The 17,819-nt window shown below is 44.1% G+C and overlaps 2 protein-coding genes across 7 annotated transcripts in view; one reads left to right on the top strand and one right to left on the bottom strand.

The window, feature by feature from the left end:
* Positions 1-3,989, top strand: part of RBL2 (RB transcriptional corepressor like 2) — a 56,700-nt gene extending 52,711 nt beyond the window's left edge. For all 3 annotated transcript variants that reach the window (XM_030797026.1, XM_030797022.1, XM_030797032.1), the window contains one exon: positions 2,459-3,989. In XM_030797026.1, the coding sequence (XP_030652886.1) occupies positions 2,459-2,629 (171 nt within the window). In that variant the 3' untranslated portion in view covers positions 2,630-3,989. The remainder of the gene's footprint in view (positions 1-2,458) is intronic.
* AKTIP (AKT interacting protein) lies at positions 3,385-15,864 on the bottom strand. Of its 4 annotated transcripts, none has more exons than XM_012505012.1 (10): positions 15,712-15,864; positions 12,787-12,898; positions 10,974-11,179; positions 7,613-7,677; positions 7,424-7,524; positions 6,868-6,956; positions 6,689-6,787; positions 6,488-6,595; positions 5,033-5,093; positions 3,385-4,863 (listed from the first exon to the last, which is right to left on the bottom strand). In XM_012505012.1, exons 2-10 carry the CDS (start codon positions 12,826-12,828, stop codon positions 4,753-4,755), a joined length of 882 nt encoding a protein of 293 aa, XP_012360466.1. In that variant the 5' UTR covers positions 12,829-12,898; positions 15,712-15,864; the 3' UTR covers positions 3,385-4,752. The 4 variants fall into 4 exon arrangements, with proteins under 4 accessions (XP_012360466.1, XP_003263098.1, XP_030652902.1 ...); XM_003263050.3 differs by having other exon boundaries at positions 3,385-4,860; XM_030797042.1 differs by having other exon boundaries at positions 4,035-4,863; positions 15,687-15,803.
* Between the last annotated feature and the right edge of the window lie 1,955 nt (positions 15,865-17,819).

The following is a 17,819-nucleotide window of genomic DNA, read 5'->3' as shown; positions in this document are numbered from 1 at the left end:
GGAAAATTTTATATACATCAAAAGCACAATCCATAAAATACTGTTAAAATGGATTTTATCAAAACGAATAATTTCTGCTCTTTGAGACACTGTTAAGAGAATTAAAAAACCAGCCATAGACTATTAGAAAATCTGTACACGTTCCATATCCGATGAAGCATTTGTATGTCTACAGTATCTAAAGAATTCTCAAAATTCAGTAGGAAAACCACCAAATGTAAAAGTGGGCAAAAGATTTGAACACACTTCACCCATTACATGCCTGTCTGTTAGAATGGCTAAAATCTAAAAAGTGACAAATCATAAGTTCTGGCAACAATGTGGAACAATTTTACATATTGCTGGTGTGAATGCAAAATGGCATCACCACTGTGGAAAGTTGTTTCTTAAACATACCATTATCATACAACCAGCAATCTCATTCCTAGGTATTTACACAAATGAAATGGAAGCTTATGTTTAGACAAAATCAAGTACATGACTGTTTATAGTGACTTTCTTCCTAATTGCCAAAAAGTGGGAAACAACCCAAACGTCCTTCAGCTGGTGAATGCATATAAATAAGCTGTGGTACATCCAGACAATTGACTGCTACTTTGCAATAAAAAGGAACTGATACATTCAATGTAGATAAATCTCAAATGCATCAATGCTTAAGTGAAAGACACTGGATTCAGTAGGCTACTTATGATTCCATTTCTATGACATTCTGGAAAAGGCAAAACTATTGGACAAGAACATTAGTGGTGGTTTAGGATAGGCTGACAAGGGAGTATGAGGGATTTTTTCAGAGGAACAGTTTTACACGACTGTAGGTATTTCCAGCACAGAGTTGGGAGTCTGTCCAGTAAAATGGCAGCGATTGTTAGACTTGGTTGGAGAAAGATTTGTCATCTTAATAGGTGATAGCTGAAACTCAGGGGGAGAATATTACAAAGGAAGAAGTAGCTTATGTCTAGAACCAATCTATAACGTACTAACATTTAGACTACTATGAGAAAATAATTATCAAATACAAGATCAGTTAAGATGAAGACTGGTCATTAGTGATACTTGACAGAGCAATGTCAGTGCACTGGTATGACTTGTTGAAAAATAAATTATGGTGTCATTGCTTATACGCAATTAACAATGTATACAGTAAACAGCGTAAGAAATATTCAGGCAAATAGGAGATTGCAGAGATAGCAAATGCAGACCAGACTCTTAGGAAGGCAGAAAGGGGGCTAGAAAAAGAGTTGAAGGAAAGCTTTCTTCAGATGCTTAAGATTTTGTGGCCAGGTGCAGTGGCTCATGCCTGTTACCCCAGCACATTAGAAGGCCAAAACAGGAGGATTGCTTGAGCCCAGGAATTCAAGACCAGCTTGGACAACATAGTGCAACCCCATTTCTACTGTTAATTAAAAGAAAAAAAGAAAAACACTTGTGAAGGCACATCTGTTAATAAAGAACACTGATTTTCATTAAAACCCCCAAAACATTTATTACTTTAAAGAATAAAAATAACAAGTGTCATGATAAAATATGTCTGGGATTTGTTTTAAAATAATCTGGGCAATGGAAGTGAATGAGAGTATAAATCAAATAAGGCTTGCCAAACATGCTGAAGTAGAGGAACAGGTATGTGAGGATGCATTATGCTTCTCTACTTTTGTATGTTTACAATTTCCTGTATCTGTGAATTTGCTTAGTATGCTTTCTGTAAGCAAACATGGATGAAGCAGCACATGAAAAAGAATTTTAACCAACAAACTAGCAGAAAATAATGTGACAGACGACTTTTAGAGGCTTTGGAGAAACTGAATGCTAAAGGCGCTGTACAGCCAGCCAGTCTTTCTGGCATTCTGGCAGTGTCTTTCTCAATTGCAGCTCCTCATCTGAGCCACTGTCCAGAAAATAATTTGAGTAACTTTTCTCAATTCTCCCAAGGATAATCCTCAGTTCTCCCAAGGATAGTACCATTCTAGACCTTACTAATTTATTACCTACAATGGATACCTTAGGGAATTAAGGCCTACTTTTCTAGTGAAATCCCAGTTGAGAATGGCTGCTAAAAACTGAGTAACATTAGACTGAAAAAAAGGGAATATTGTATAAAATTGTACTTTTAAAAAAGAGAAAAAGATGTGTCTAAGTGACTATCAGATAGCAATGTAATGCTCCATAATTGTAAAAAAAATCAAATTTGTGAACTCACAAATTATAGAAATGTATAGGTCAAAAGTGCCTGTGGAAGAGCTTGTTAAAAATAGAACTACTCAGCCCCTTCTCAAATAGCCATCAGCCTCAGCCAGCTGAAAAGTAAAGTTGGCAGGTTATGTAACTTAGTGTTTCTTTTCTCTGTAGATGTATTCAAACTCTTCCAGGTAAACTGCTTAACTCATTTGAGATTCTTTGACTTAATACTGAGCTATGTGCGTTTGCATTTTAAAATTTTTATATCTTTTTCCCATCATAGAGACTGAGAGAAATTAATAGTATGATACGCACAGGAGAAACTCCAACTAAAAAGAGAGGAATTCTTTTGGAAGATGGAAGTGAATCACCTGCAAAAAGAATTTGCCCAGAAAATCATTCTGCCTTACTGCGCCGTCTCCAAGACGTAGCTAATGACCGTGGTTCCCACTGAGGTTAGTCTCTTGTATTGAAACTCTTTTCACAAAATCTGTTTAGCAGCAGCCTTTAATGCGTCTAGATTATGAAGCTTTTTTCCTTAATCCAGCTGATCAGTTACAGCCTGTTAGTAACATGAGGGGACATTTTGGTGAGAAATGGGACTTAACTCCTTCCAGTGTCCTTAGAACATTTTAATTCATCCCAACTGTCTTTTTTTCCCTACCAGTCAGTGATTACTGTCAAGGCTGCTTAGAATCCAAACTTGGATTTTTGACTCTGGCAAAGCTTTTAGAAATACTGCAAGAAAATGATGTGTACTCAAACGTGAGCATAGGAGGCTTCTGTTGATGTACTCCAACAGAAGAACTGTGTTTCAAGTTCAATCCTACCTGTTCTGTGGTCAGCTGTAGTCCTCATAAAAAGCAAAACAAAAGTTAGGTATTTTGTCCTAAAACACCTGGTAGGAGTGTGTGATTTTTGCATTCCTGACAAAGGAGAGCGCACCCAGGTATGGAGGTCCTAGGTCATTAGCCCTCATCTCCCGTTCCCTTTGTGCATGTCTTCCCTCTCCCCATTCGGTGTGGTGCAGTGTGAAAAGTCCTTGATTGTTCGGGTGTGCAATGTCTGAGTGAACCTGTATAAGTGGCGGCACTTTAGGGCTGTAAAATGCATGATTTTGTAACCCAGATTTTGCTGTATATTTGTGATAGCACTTTCTACAATGTGAATTTTATTAAGTACAAAACTTCCAGGCTATACATCCAATATTTTCTTTAATGCTTTTGTACTTTTTTAAACTGTTAAAGCCCCTATAGCCACCTTTTGGGAATATGTTTTAAATTCTCCAGTTTTTTGTTATATAGGGATCAACCAGCTAAGAAAAGATTTTAAATCAAGTTGAATTGAGGGGATTAATATGAAAAATTACGACCTCTTCCTTTAGGAGGGAGTTATCTAAAAGAAATGTCTATTAAGGTGATATATTTAAAAATATTTTTGGGTGTTCCTGGCAGTTTAAAAAAAATTGGTTAGAGAATTTAGGTTTTTATTAGTACCACAGTACCATTTATACAAATTAGAAAATGTTATTTAACAGCTGTTGAATTATCTATACATATCTTTATTAATCACTATTGTTCCAGCAGTTTTCAAGTCAAATTAATAATATTAGGGAGAAAATTCAATTGTAAATTGAATCAGTATAAACAAAGTTACTAGGTAACTTCATATTGCTCTGAGAGAAATATGGAACTTACACTGTTCAATTAGAATAGTGTTCTGTAAAAATATTTATAAAACCTCTCAAGATACTTACTGCTACTGTAATTTTATATGAAGATAAGTGTATTTTTCAATAAAGCATTTATAAATTAGCCTTTGTTTGGTCATATTGAGAAAAGGGTAGTTTCCTGCATAAATGGCAAAGAACAAACATTTATTGGTTTATTTTGTCTCTACTAAACACATTAGTCATTCATCATTTAAATACCGGACTTCATTAGAAACCGTTTTAACACTTTTTCTCCCTCCTGCCATAAAAATACAGTAAGTAATTTGCTTAAAAAAAACAACACAACACTAGGAACAAGTGTCCTGGTTTCTTCTCACTCAACTGAAGACATTTCTCAGTGATTTCAGTTTGTAAATCAGTAAGACAGTGCAGGCTACAAATCAGTGCAGGCTGAAGACTGAGATTCAAATGATCTTCCACTTAAAAGTGCTGAGCTATGGAACCTGCTCTCTCTATACTTCTCCATTTCCTAACATATATACAACTGAAACCACTGATTTATAAACTATTAAGTAGTGCTGAATTCTGTCTGCTCTATTAGTTCAAATGAATGCAACTTACCTTTAGCATTATATTCAGAAAAATACTTACTTAAGCCTCAAGGTCCCCAATAATTTGGAGTACTGAACTAGATAACCACCCTAAGACACTTCTGACAGAAGTAATGCATTACTTAGAGACAGGTTTCCAAACCCTGCTGTTAGAACCTATGCATACATGGAAAACACTGGCAGTCAGTCATTGTTCACACAGTTTTACTCTTCAGGCAGTCCTCTGCCATTGGTCAGCTTGAACTAGGCCAGAGTCCAGCAGGAAAGTGCATGGTGCACCAGATTCACCATCTCTTAAGTCGCCACTGTTTTCTCTTCTTTACTGAAAGGCTGTACTGAGCCAGGCTTTACCCATGACAGGCCAGCAACATGAACACTTTTATTGTGCTGTTCTTCAGGCTTCTTCTAGGCACAATCAAAACAGATATTTAAAAAATTACTGGTGAGGAGATTTCAGCACTGTACAAACTTGTTTCCCAAAAAAGTTACTTGTATGTAATGAGCAGTCTCCAAATGAAGAAATTTTAGAAAAGAAACAATGAGTTAGCCATTTCGTAAGTAGTTATCCACTTACTTTCTGAGTCAGCATCTTTTCTCTGGCTTCATCATGTACAGAAGGATTCCATGGAGAAAAGCTTAAGGAAGAGAAAAGTATTTAAAACTATTTGTTGGCTCACTAAATTTCTATAACATTCATTTTGCAGTAATTAAGCTTTAAGCCAATTCCCCTAACTTAATAAAGCACAGTACTTTTTTTTATTGTTGTCAACATGTATGTTTTAGACATTATCTCATTAATTTTGTCACATAACTATCCCTCATACATGAATGATCTCATTTAAGCCTCACGCCAACCTTTGAAGTACTATTATTTAAAGATTAAGAAAGCAAAGCAGAGTAAAATTAATTGCTCTGGGTTACCAGAGCTAAAAAGTACAAAAGCCAAGTAGTCCATCTGCCGAGTCCAAGCTCTTTTTTTTTCAGACTGAGTCTAGTTCTGTCACCCAGGCTGGAGTGCAGTGGTGTGATCTCGGCTCACTGCAACCTCTGCCTCCTAGATTCAGGCCATTCTCCTGCTTCAGCCTTGCCGGGACTACAGGTACCTGGAGTGCAATGCCAAGATCTTGGCTCACTGCAACTTCTGCCTCCCCAGTTCAAGCGATTCTCCTGCCTCAGCCTTCCCAAGTAGCTGGGATTACAGGCATGCGCCACCCACACCTAGCTAATTTTGTATTTTGTATTTTTAATAGAGACGGGGTTTCTCCATGCTGGTCAGGCTGGTCTCGAACTCCCAACCTCGGGTGATCTTCCCGGCTCAGCCTCCCAAAGTGCTGGGATTACAAGTGTGAGCCACTGCACCTGACCAATTTTTGTATTTTTAGTAGAGATGGGGTTTGGCCATGTTGGTCAGGCTGGTCTTGAACTCCTGACCTCGTGATCCACCCACCTCGGCTTCCCAAAGTGCTGGGATTACTGGCATAAGCCACCACGGCTGGCCATGAGTCCAAGCTCTTAACAGCTATATTCCACTGCCTTCCTAAGCAGTACCAATGTTGCCAAAGAGCAAAATCACCAGTTCGTCCATTCCCAATACTCCTCTAGACACTGTTCCTTAAATCAAATGTCATAGTGCTTCAGGAACCCACCATTCTCACGCTATTCAGTTTCCCTCCTTTTACCACATCTGAATGTCTATGAGGGTTTGAAGTTTAAGAGGGGCTCCAGCTAAAACTGCCAGCTGAAAAGAAGAGTCCTGACATGTGAATGAATAAATATATCGCAAGGATCCCTGGGAAACCAAAGTCACCAGAGAATGTGCTGTCAGCACAGCCTGTCAGATGTGAAGCTTTTTGTTTAAGAGAAGAGCCTCAGAGGCATCAGAAATCGAGTTGGCACCAAGTTATAAAGGTTGTAGGCTAACAGCTTATGCATGTGCCTTTTTAAATCCCTATTCTGAGACCACCCGGAGAAAGGAAGCAGCATATTGGAAAGGACAGTGGACAGTTCGTTTGGGGGATGCACCACTTACCTAATTGCATAGGGGTCTTCTATTTTAGGTTGGTCAAACAAACGAGCAGTGCACACCTTAACACTGTCAACAACTTTACTTTTAAAAAGCTGAATATCTTTTTCATACCTGTGTTAAAAGTTTAAGTCAAAAAGTTACTAACTTAATCTACTTAGCTCCATCTTCAAATTTATTTTAAATAACAAAGCAAAAGTTACATACAGTACTGCAGCCTCTGGGTTCAGGGGGCTTGCTGTATCAATCTTGTAGAAAACTCTCCTTGCATACATTAATACCTGCCAAATATGATTATGGTTCCGCCTAAAGGGAAACATGGCGTGATTACCGAGGCGTCCTCTTGGCTGTATTATGTCACTAAAAGAAACACTTTATTTACTTACCTCCATTTTGCAAATGCTCTCTTCACATCCAGCTCACCTGAGGTGGGATCAACTAGTGGGTGAAAGACGGGAATATCGAACACCAAGCGCTGTATTTAAATAAAGAGAGACATGTCCTTTAATGGAAGCAGTGGCGCTTATGAGACCCATAGGAATGGTGATAAAAAGAGCTTCAGGACAAGGCAGTCACGTTATTTAAAGCTGAAGGGCTGCCTCAAGAGGGCTACTTAACTACTTTTACCATTTTCCTGAAAAACTAAATTTTGCAATGAAGCGGGGAAAACTCCCTCTCCTCCACTAGAGCCTGAGGGCCACCATTCACCTGGTGAGTGCTGCAGGATGGCAGGCAGCCAGCCTCCCTTGCAGACCCTGAGCAGAGAAACAAGCTCTGATGGCATGCCGGAAGCTGCTGCAAAGCACAGAAGTCCCCCCTGGACAACTACTGGGTAGATAAATCATAAAGGTACCAGGTCAGGAAAAGAACCAGGAAAGCTGTAAGCCCTTTCAGCCCTTCTCACTGATCCACAAATGAAGGCAGACTGTGTCTCCAACTTACTGGACAATCACCATCTGGATAGTTATCAGGGATGTAAACTGTAAACTTAAATACGCCATCTTGGTAAAGTCCATGCCGTATGAATATTACTCCAAACCACACTGTAGGAAAAAATAAAAGAGTTAAGGCCTAAATTTGTGTGGGAGGAACTAAATGTGCCCATAAATTAAGAGTGAATCCTCATCTTACTTAATGCAGAGCGGTAAGATGGCTGCACATAGACGCCTGGTAGCTTCTGCTTCACAACCAAGGTACTACAACAAAAGCAGAATAATTAACTTGTGTGGATACAAATGACACATGCAGATCAAACCACCCCACATTCACTTTGCGACAATCAATGGCCCCTCAAGGGGCAGCTGATGCCCAAACCCTCTAAGCCGAGTTCTCACAATCTCTCACCTGACACAACTCAGAGCCCCGGCCCTGACCGCTGCCCACTACCGGCCTCATAGCAGCAGCTCACAGAGAAACCAGCAGGCCAGCAGGGGCCCCACAATAAGAACTAAAGCCAAACAGGGATAAATGAATCAAGTTTCCTCCCAGAAATTCGCTCTTCCAAAACATCCTCTTGGAAACCAGCCTATAGGTAATTCTGAATAATGCAACCTGAGGTAAGTTCTGTACAGCTGAGGTCAATGAGAGTATTTGTAAAATTATGCTTTTGTGACTGGATGATCATTCAAACACTTTTAAAATACAATGTTAGGTAAATTAAGATTTCTTGGAATTGGGTCACAAAGTTGTCATTTTACATTTTAATCACAAGATCCCATAGCAGAAGGCAATGTTCAGACTCGCAGTGCTGCCTGGGGAGGGCAGGCATCCTTGTGCGGCTCTCACACGCCCTGCTCTCAAATGGACACCCTGATGCAGACACCTGAATTCTGTGGGCCTTGCCAGGGAATGGGAAACTGGGTGCTGAAAACAAGAAACGACAAGTGTATTGACACAAAGCCTACACTGGTTCTTCTGGGACCCAGTTACCCACCCACAGCCATTCTGATCACATTAACCTGCCAATCCTGGATTCCATCAAGAACTAGTTTATCAGGCCTTAAGTTTATCATTTTTACTACCTACTTTCCATTCACTTATTTTTAATCATTTTTGAGTTATTATCCAGTTCATTTTTAAGTTGCTAAAATTCAGCATGTCAACAGCAACGTGGCCAGCAGATGTATCTACTACAGTGAAGTTTGCCAGAAAAGGCAGTTCTAATACAGATTTAATCACCCCAATAGAGGCCTGTCCAACTCACTGCCCAGCCTCAAACACAAGGCCTCCATTATAGAGCCAAAGGGGCCATTACTACCAAATCACACCCAGCCTTTGTATACAGTTAAAAAGTTACACTGGGGCCTCAGACCCTCTGACCATTACAACATTAATACATTGAGGGAGGGGTCAAGGATTTTTTTTTTTTTTTGGTTTAAAAAAAAAAAAAAAGATGAGGCCTCATAGGCTGTCCCCGGTGGCTCATGCCTGTAATCTCAGCTCTTTGGGAGGCCGAAGCAGGCAGATCACTTGAGGTCAGGAGTTTGAGACCAGCCTGGCCAACATGGTGAAACCCAGTCTCTACTAAAACTACAAAAATTAGCCGGGCATGGTGGCGTGCACCTGTAGTCCCAGCGACTCCAGAGGCTGAAGCAGGAGAATCGCTTGCACCCAGGAGGAAGAGGCTGCAGTAAGCTGAGATTGTGCCACTGCACCCCAGCCTGGGTGACACAGTGAGACTCCATCTCAAAAAAAAAGAAAAAAAGATGAGGTCTCACTATATGGCCTACGCTTGTCTCACATTCCAGAGCTCAAGTGATCCTCCCACCTCAGCCTCCTGAGTAGCTGGGACTATAGGTCTGCAGCTGGGAAATTTGTAATTTTTTTTTTAGAGACGGGGTCACTCTATTGCCCAGGCTGGTCTTGAACTCCTGGGTTCCAGTGATCCTCCTGCGTCAGTCTCCCAAGTAGCTGGGATTACAGGCATAAGCCACTGTGCCTAGCTCAAGGATGCTTTTTTTTTTTTTGAGACGGAGTCTCGCTCTGTCGCCCAGGCTGGAGTGCAGTGGCGCAATCTCGGCTCACTGCAAGCTTCGCCTCCCGGGTTCACGCCATTCTCCTGCCTCAGCCTCTCCGAGTAGCTAGGACTACAGGCACCCGCCACCACGCCCGGCTAATTTTTTTTTTTGTATTTTTTTAGTAGAGACGGGGTTTCACTGTGGTCTCGATATCCTGACCTCGTGATCTGTCCGCCTCGGCCTCTCAATCAAGGATGCTTTTAAAATAACTGTATACAAAGGAATTTTTAAATGATGGAAATTAACAATTCTCCAAACTTTCTGTCCTTTTAACAAATTCTCAAATGAAATGCCACCTGCATCTGTGCAGTGCTGGAGCCCCTCTGTGTGCCAGGCACCACAGGGTCACTGCCAGCACTCCACACCCTGCTTGGCTTCTTGCACTCCACAACCAGGTGCAACTGCAGCCCAGCTGCAGACCTCGGTGACCAGTCAGCGTCTTCCTTACATGGAGCCCACATCTTTGTCTCTCCCTAGAATTGCTAAGTCCTGCCTTTGGGGGTCATATAGAATAAGATCCTTCCTTGTGACAGACCTTCAAATATATTAAGACAACTTTAATATGTGCTTAAGCTGTCTCTTCTCCAAGAAAACTTCTCTAGTTCCTTCAACTGTTGATCCCTAAGGTCTGGCCTTCCTGGTCCCTCCCTGCTAGGCCTTCTCCTCCATCTGTCAGGAGGCTGCCTACAAGGTGACAACCAAATGGAGCACCACCCTCCAGATCAGTCTGACCCAAGAAGGCAGAGACATCCACTCTCCCACTGTCCCACTCTCTAGAAAAACCTCCAGGAGGCGAATTCCTCACTTCACATAAAGACCAAATTTATTAAGTTCCTAATATACTGTAGATTCTTTGAGACGGAATCTCGCTTTGTCGCCCAGGCTGGAGTGCAATGGTGCAATCTCGGCTCACTGCAACCTCCACCTCCCGACTTCAAGCAGTTCTCTGCCTCAGCCTCCTGAGTAGCTGGGATTACAGGCACCTGCCACCAAACCTGGCTAATTTTTGTATTTTTAGTGGAGACAGGGTTTCACCACCTTGGCCAGGGTGGTCTTGAACTCCTGAACCTCGTGATCCACCTGCCTGGGCCTCCCAAAGTGCTGGGATTATAGGCGTGAGCCGCCATGCCTGGCCAATCTACTGTAGGTTCTTAATAAACCTTAGTTTCTTCCTTTTACTCTCCAAAACAGACATGGAAATTAAAGTACCCTCTGCCTTTAAATCTTATTCACTCGAGCTCTAAAGAATCTTTAAGAGAGGCTATTTTTATATCTCTACCTACGTCTTGGTTAAGAAACATTTTATCACCAGCAATAGCCTATAGTTTTATATTTATTAAGTTTGATACTGGAAAGGGACAGGTTTGAACTTTGAGATTAAATGTCTGCCCTTTACTCCGTCCATCAGAATAAATTTCATTCTTCACTTTAAAGGATCATTCCTAATTTAACCAAATAGTTTGTTACGGACTTACAATTCTGCAAGAAGAGAGTATTCCAGGTAGAAGGGTCCATAGGATGCATGCGTGCCATTTGTTGACTGTGCTGCTGGGGCAGGAGATGTAGGCTTAGTTATGGGCAAAGCATTTTTGGGAATAGAAGGCAGCTGTTTCTTTGGTGCAGTTCGTGGAGGACTGGTTTTCACGTCCCCTGTTAATGTCTTCTCTTCACCTTCAGATCTCTATACAAGATGAAGTTGTAAGAGTATCTGTTAGGATGATTCTTAAATCACAAGAGTACATTATTAGCTCCATGGCCTAAACGCTGGAATTACTCCTTTACAAGTACATTCTAACACCGTGACCAAGACAACTAGAAAGTTCCTTTGGGCAGGCAGGTCATATAAAGAGAAGACAAACCTGAAGCAAGATCAAAGCATTAGAGAAACTCTTTCATATAGGGAAACTCATCCTATAAGGATGATACAATCAGTGTGTACAGGATTAACTGAAACACAGAAATGTTTTTTCCTAGTGGCCCCAAAAAGAGGGCAAGGAGTTATTAAGCAATTAGACAACTGTACAAGGCTAGAAAAGTCCCCCAGCACTTAGATGCTACAGAAGGTTAGGTGCTAAGAAGCTTAAAATAGTGTGGATGACTGAAATTAGTCACTGCCTGTTAGCACTTGGGTTAGAAACAAAGAATGAAACTATTATCTCACTTGCCTGGGTCTGATTTTGATTTGTCCCTACTGGGTATGTTTCGACATTTCAAATATCACCAGCATAAACGGTCATCCTTCGTCAAAGACAAAGGTCGACATGAGTCAGAGACTAAACTACCATCTCATAGGTACTTCCTTGGCGCAAGTACAACCAAAGGCTGTTTAATTAGCTATATAAAAACATGTATAGCATATGCATTGCTCCAGTGATGGGGGCATCTAAAGGCCCTGACTTCAGCACAATGCAATATGCCAATGTAGCAAAACTGCACTTGTACCCCATTACTATGTACAAGTAAGGAAGAGATGTCATGTACACAGAAAAAAAGTAATAGTGGTGTTTGTTCTCCTAGAGGTGAGATTATGGTTTTTCTTTCTTTTTTTTTTTTTTTGAGATGGAGTCTCGCTCTCCAGGCTGGAGTGCAGTGGTGTGATCTTGGCTCACTGCAACCTCCACCTCCTGGGTTCAAGCGATTCTCCTGCCTCAGCCACCTGAGTAGCTGGGACGACAGGCGCCCGCCACCACGCCCGGCTAATTTTTTTGTATTTTTAGTAGAGACGGGGTTTCACCATATTAGGATGGTCTCGATCTCCTGACCTCGTGATCTGCCCACCTCAGCCTCTCAAAGTGCTGGGGATTACAGGCATGAGCCACCGTGCCCAGCTGGTTTTTATTTTTTTATTGTTTGCCTATTTTAACCTTTCCTAAAATGAAAATATATTTTTTAAAAAATCATCTTATTTAGAAAAACTAAATTAATGCCCCTCAAGTCTGACTTGATGATATTAGACTTGCCTTTCCCACAGCTGTTCTAGTCGTAGAACCTTGAAGTTTAGTAGAAAACTACAATGTTACAAATTTCATCATGTGTAAATATAACCTAAATCATCTCAGAATTGTGATGACCAGAACAATTTCTATTTGAGATGCAATCCCAGTCTCAGAAACAGACTTTAACCAACAAAATAATTATTTCTCAAGAGTAAACCCTTAACTAGAAAAAACAGGTAATTCTGTCAAGATTACAGGTGACCGTGACAGATTATTTTAGCCTTCATTCTGACCCTGTTTTCAGACACAGAAGCAAATGGGTTTCCTTCCTGAATTTATCAACTATACCTACTTTGCGTACAGAGCTTGTAGACATGCTCCAGAAAGGGTTCATAACGTGTATTCCAAACAAAGAAATTCAGTGGTGTATCATCCAAATCTTCTGTCTTCAGCATTCACTTTACCTTAAAACAAGACGGGAAAACATAGAAACATGCCAACGCCAACAGTTAAGACTTTTTTTTTTTTTTTTCAGATGGAGTCTCACTGTGTTGCCCAGGCTGGAGTGCAGTGGTGTTATCTCGGCTCACTGCAACCTCCACCTCCTGGGTTCAAGCGATTCTCCTGTCTCAGCCTCCTGAGTAGCTGGGATTACAGGTGTCTGCCACCATACCCAGCTAAGTTTTGTATTTTTAGTAGAGACAGGGTTTCACCATGTTGGTCAGGCAGGTCTCGAGCTCCCGACCTCAAGTGATCCACACACCTCAGCCTCCCAAAGTGCTGGGATTACAGGCATGAGCCACCATGCCTGGCCAACAGTTAAGACTTCTGAAATGATGAATAACTAACTATGACACCCTAGATATACGATATAATGTTATATAACAAGGGGTTATAAAAACCTAGGAAAGGGTCTTCAGGCATCTTCAGAAATAGTTTCCTTCTATACCCACTTCCTTTTCTGGTTCTAATTTCTTTCACACTTAGATGTCTATAAGAATCTGTGCACCAGGTCCCTTGGCTAGGATTCAGATTACTCAGTGATACAGATGAGCTTTGGTGCCAGAAATTCAGAAGATACGGACAACAGTTGTTACTAGCACATCTCGGCATTTAACAGGAAAGCCAGATTCAGAATGCACTGTACCCACATATACAAAAGTTGTATCACTGTTCCCAGGGTTATGGGAACAAACAATAAAGATACAAGGAGGCTGGTTTAAGCGCTGCCTCAACTCACTTGAGTACAAAACGATTCCTCCAGCAAAGTATTAGCCAAAGAAATGAGAGAAAACAGGGAAGGCAGAGCACACGTATGTCACTAAGAAGACAGAAGAAGTTACCTGTCAGTACCATCCCCCAAAAAACTGCCTTCTACAACTTCGAAACATATAGAAACTGCAGGATCATGTACTTAAGGAACTGCCAAGCAATCCAGACAAATGCAACAGAGGCACGCAAGAGAGACATTTCACAAGTACAGATCTTCCAGCCGAAGCTTCAAGTCGTGGATAAGAAAGCATGTCTCAAAGGTCATAAAGTCAGTGGGTCATTTACTAAAAATACAAAGAAGCAAAGGAAAAGCAGCCAAGCCCAGCTGTAAGAACAACAACTTCCCTGCCCTGCTGATTTCCCCCCAGGCTCTGTTACCTTTAAAGCAGAGCTCCTTCTCTGAATTCCTACTTGCACCAATCAAAAGGCTGAAGGTGAAAAGGGTCAAAACTAAGCAACGTTTTCCTAATTTCTTAAACAGATCATGAGCAAACCATGTACTAAATGTCCCCAGTCAGCAACAATTTGTCTTCTCTGACGAGCTTGTGACATCCAGGCACGTACCCAACCCAGGTCATCCATACCTTGCCAGTGCCTATTACTGCTGTTTTGTTTTCCAAGAGAAAATGCCACCCAGTAATTAAATCAGAGGAATGAAGATCCTGGTTCTTCTACTAGCATGGATAACATGCAACAAGTAACAACAGTTCTACGCAAATATGCCTTTAAAGGTGAGTATGACACACTGAATATACTTGGGATATCAAAAATGTGCGGGGGCATGTTCCCGTTTGGCTCAAATGAAGACACTGATTTTCAGATCCAGCAGTAATGTGCAGCACCCCAGTGTCCTCTAGGACACACCTAACACGGGACCTCATCCCTTGGGACACAGTGGTGCGCTCCACCACATACATTTAATGGGTTGGTGCAAACCTGTAAAGTCTCTTCCAGGTCTAACGCGTTAGGATTCTCTTTAAGAATCCAATAATTTTTTTCCCCGGTTCTGCCTGTCATTAAGCAGGAGATACTGTCTGCTGCTGCCTAACTTTGCTATGGATCTTTTAATCCAATGTTTCCAGCAGCAACATAATCACGAGAAACTGTAGCACACTTTTCAGGGTCTAGCCTAGGACAAGCACAGCATACGTGTTCTGAGAGGAATGACATAGATGGAAGCAAGACATGTTACATCCTTGTCACTTGGAAACAATTTTAGAATTTCTGCCTGTTTGGCCACAGCTGCATTCCTTTACATCACCCAGCTGAGAAGTCTGGGTCTTCAGCCTGCGCGAATGACAGTGCGTCGCAGAGCTAAAACTAGGCTAAAACATGAGTGCTGCTGTTAACTCTACATGCCACAGCGCACTCACATCACCCCGAATCGGACTTAAGAAATTACACGTTAAGAGGAGACACAGCAGGGGCCAGAAAAAAAGATGAAAACGACCCGGGCCAGGCTCGCTGGGGACAGCCGGGACCCGCGGCGGCCTCGGACCGGCACCCTCACCACGGGCGGAAACCCGTCTCTGAGCACTCAGGGAATCTGGACAAACCTGTCTCGAGGTGATGCAAGGCGAGGGCCCTGTCCTGGCCTCGCAGCTAGCTCGAGGCTGGCCCGGGAGCCGCGGGCCCCTCCAGTTGGGGGGGGCTCTGGGGCCCGGCGACGCCCCCTTAACCAGAGCTCGGGGTCGGGACCCGGCCGGGGAGGGCGGGCACGGACCGGGGCGAGCCAGCTGGGCCCCCCTCTCCCTCGGGCCAGGCCGGCCCAGCTCAAGCCGCAGTCCCCAGCAGCGGTCCCGGGCTGCGAGGCGGCCAGCGCAGCAGGTGCCTGCAAACGCGCACAGGTGCCCGGCCCCGCCTCCGTGTCCCACTGCGGCCGCCGTCGCCGAGTCGCGAGCGCCTAGAAAGATGGACAAATGCCGGGCCCGTGGAGGCTGGCGGCCAGATTTACAGACACCTCAGCCCTCGGGTACCCACCAGCCTGCCGGGCAGTAAGCCTCACCCCAGTGCCTTCAATGCAGAGCTCCTGGCTGCCAAGCGCCGTCGCGGCCCGACAGCATCTCCGGCCGCAAAGCCAGCCCTGCCCCTGCTTGATCCCCGCCCCGCCCCACCCCACCCCGCCCTGCCCTGCCCTCGGCAGCGGGCTCCGCCCCCTGCTGCACGCTCCTGGGGCCTGAGGCTTCCGCCTTGCCTCCCGGCGCCAACTGGCTCTCACACCTGCCCGTCAAAGACGTTCTTCCGGGGGCGTCGGGAAGACCACGCTCGGTTCTGCAAATCAAATCACCCCGGTTTGGGTGGGGCTGCACTTGACCCTCCCCTTACGTAACAGCGTCTGGGACGACCTGTCAGTCATGGAAGTATGGCTCCTCGGGGAGGGATGGGGCAGAGACAAACAAGCGCCGAGTCACAATTGGCCACGGAGTCTGCCAGTCACTACGGAGACCTGCCCGGAGGTTTATTCGCGCAGGCCACAGCGCAACAGCCATGCACGGGGCAGGGGCACAGGCTAGCGTCTGCGAGTCAAGCTTTTGGGGAGGGCCGGGCCGCGCGACTGCCCCGTGGCTCCCAGCGCAGGGTCCTACTGCGTTGGGCGGCGCTGCAAGGCCCGAGGCCGCCACGTCGGGCCCACAGAATACCAGGGGTCAGAAGGACTCTTGGCGTGGCGTCCAAGAAACGCCCGTTCTCTCCATCAGTGCAGGAGCTGAAGGGTGGAGCTGAAGGGAGCTCAGCTCAAAGTCGGCCCTGGGCACTGGAACAGCCAGAGGAGCTTTGTAAATCTGTGCGTGTCGGCCCCGACCTGCAGCATCCGAGTGGGGGCCGGGGGCTGGGGGGAGGGGGGAGGCTGAAGACCAGGAATCCACATTTGTCACGGTTCCCCTGCTGATTCTGGCGCACACTGAAGTTGGAGAACCTCTCCCATGGCAACATAGTTCCTGGTCTTTTTTTTTTTTTTTTTTTTTTTTTTTTTAACTCACACGCTCTCATTTGGACCTCCCGTCTCCTTTCCCATGGAGGTCTCTCTCTCGCCTAATTCTGTGACCGCTGCCAGCGGCTTTCCAGGCCTGTTCTTACCAACGGTGCCTCCCCGTGGTTAGTCCCTCCAATCTCGGCACTCCACTTCCACACTTGCGCGACAGCCCTCTCCCCACAAGCTGCTGCCCCTTCTCTAGACACCAGAGGCACTGACCTGTCTGTGACACCGCCTCAGTGTCTTAAACTCAGAAGAGAAAGCGCATTCTCTGGCCGGGTTGTTTGGTCTATTTTTGGTTGCCTCTGAGATTCTGGTAAGTGACTTATTAAAGGGCAGGAAGCCAGATTCTCCTGATGTTAATCCCAAGGGTTGGTTCTGAAACCCAGCTTCCTCCCCCAGCTGAAAACACTTCTGAGCCATTTCCTTTTGTCCACTTAGGACACATTTAGGAATGTTATAATGCCTTTTAATACGAGTCTTAAATACAGAAAGGCAGGCAAGCAGGAAATCCTTTTTTCAGGCCACAGGTGGTCTCCTTTGGCACCTCTGTGGCCCATTTTCTCCCAATCTTCTTTGAAGCTCTTATCCTCTTTAAAGCTTTTTTTCTGCTTTCTTCTTTTCCCCAACCTTCAGTTTTCACCGAGGACCCACATAGGTATTTCTCCAGCTCACATCTATCCACTGAGCTTCCAATGCATGTCATCAACTGCTTACTTGGCACTGGTTGCCTCAGACACACACCAGCATCAGACTGCACATGGCAGGAAAGCCAGCTCAAACCGGCCTACTTACAAGGGGATTTCTCTCCCATTGGAGGATTGTCTCCAGAGGTGGTGCCCTGGTCTTCAGGCTCTGCTTTCCTCGCAGTCCCTGGAATTGCACTTTCAGGCTGGTAGCAAGATGGCTACGGCACACCCAGGATCTCACAAAATTAAAAGTATCCCTTTCTTCCAATGGTCCCTTTTGAAATGCATGAATACCTTTCCCAGAAGCTCTGCAGAAGAAATGCCCGCAGGTTTCAATGGCCAGAAATAAGTCTCTGGCCACAGCGAAACCAGCCAACGGCAAGGGGAATGAGTCCGCCATGATCGGCTTGGGCTGAGATTTTCCCTGGATCTGTGCCTGGACTTTAGGCAGAG

This window comes from Nomascus leucogenys, chromosome 2 (assembly GCF_006542625.1).
Source record: "Nomascus leucogenys isolate Asia chromosome 2, Asia_NLE_v1, whole genome shotgun sequence".
Taxonomy (NCBI): Eukaryota; Metazoa; Chordata; class Mammalia; order Primates; family Hylobatidae; genus Nomascus; species Nomascus leucogenys.
Note: the sequence above shows the minus strand (reverse complement) of the source record. Positions and strands in the feature narration are given on the sequence as shown.

Excerpts from the sequence above, each read along its gene's own strand:
- AKTIP (XM_012505012.1), bottom strand. The coding sequence starts at position 12,828 with ATGAACCCTTTCTGGAGCATGTCTACAAGCTCTGTACGCAAA. Across the intron at positions 6,957-7,423 it reads ATCCAGATGGTGATTGTCCA|CGCTTGGTGTTCGATATTCC; the intron begins GTAAGTTGGAGA and ends ATTTAAATACAG. Across the intron at positions 6,788-6,867 it reads AGAGCATTTGCAAAATGGAG|GCGGAACCATAATCATATTT; the intron begins GTAAGTAAATAA and ends GTTTCCCTTTAG.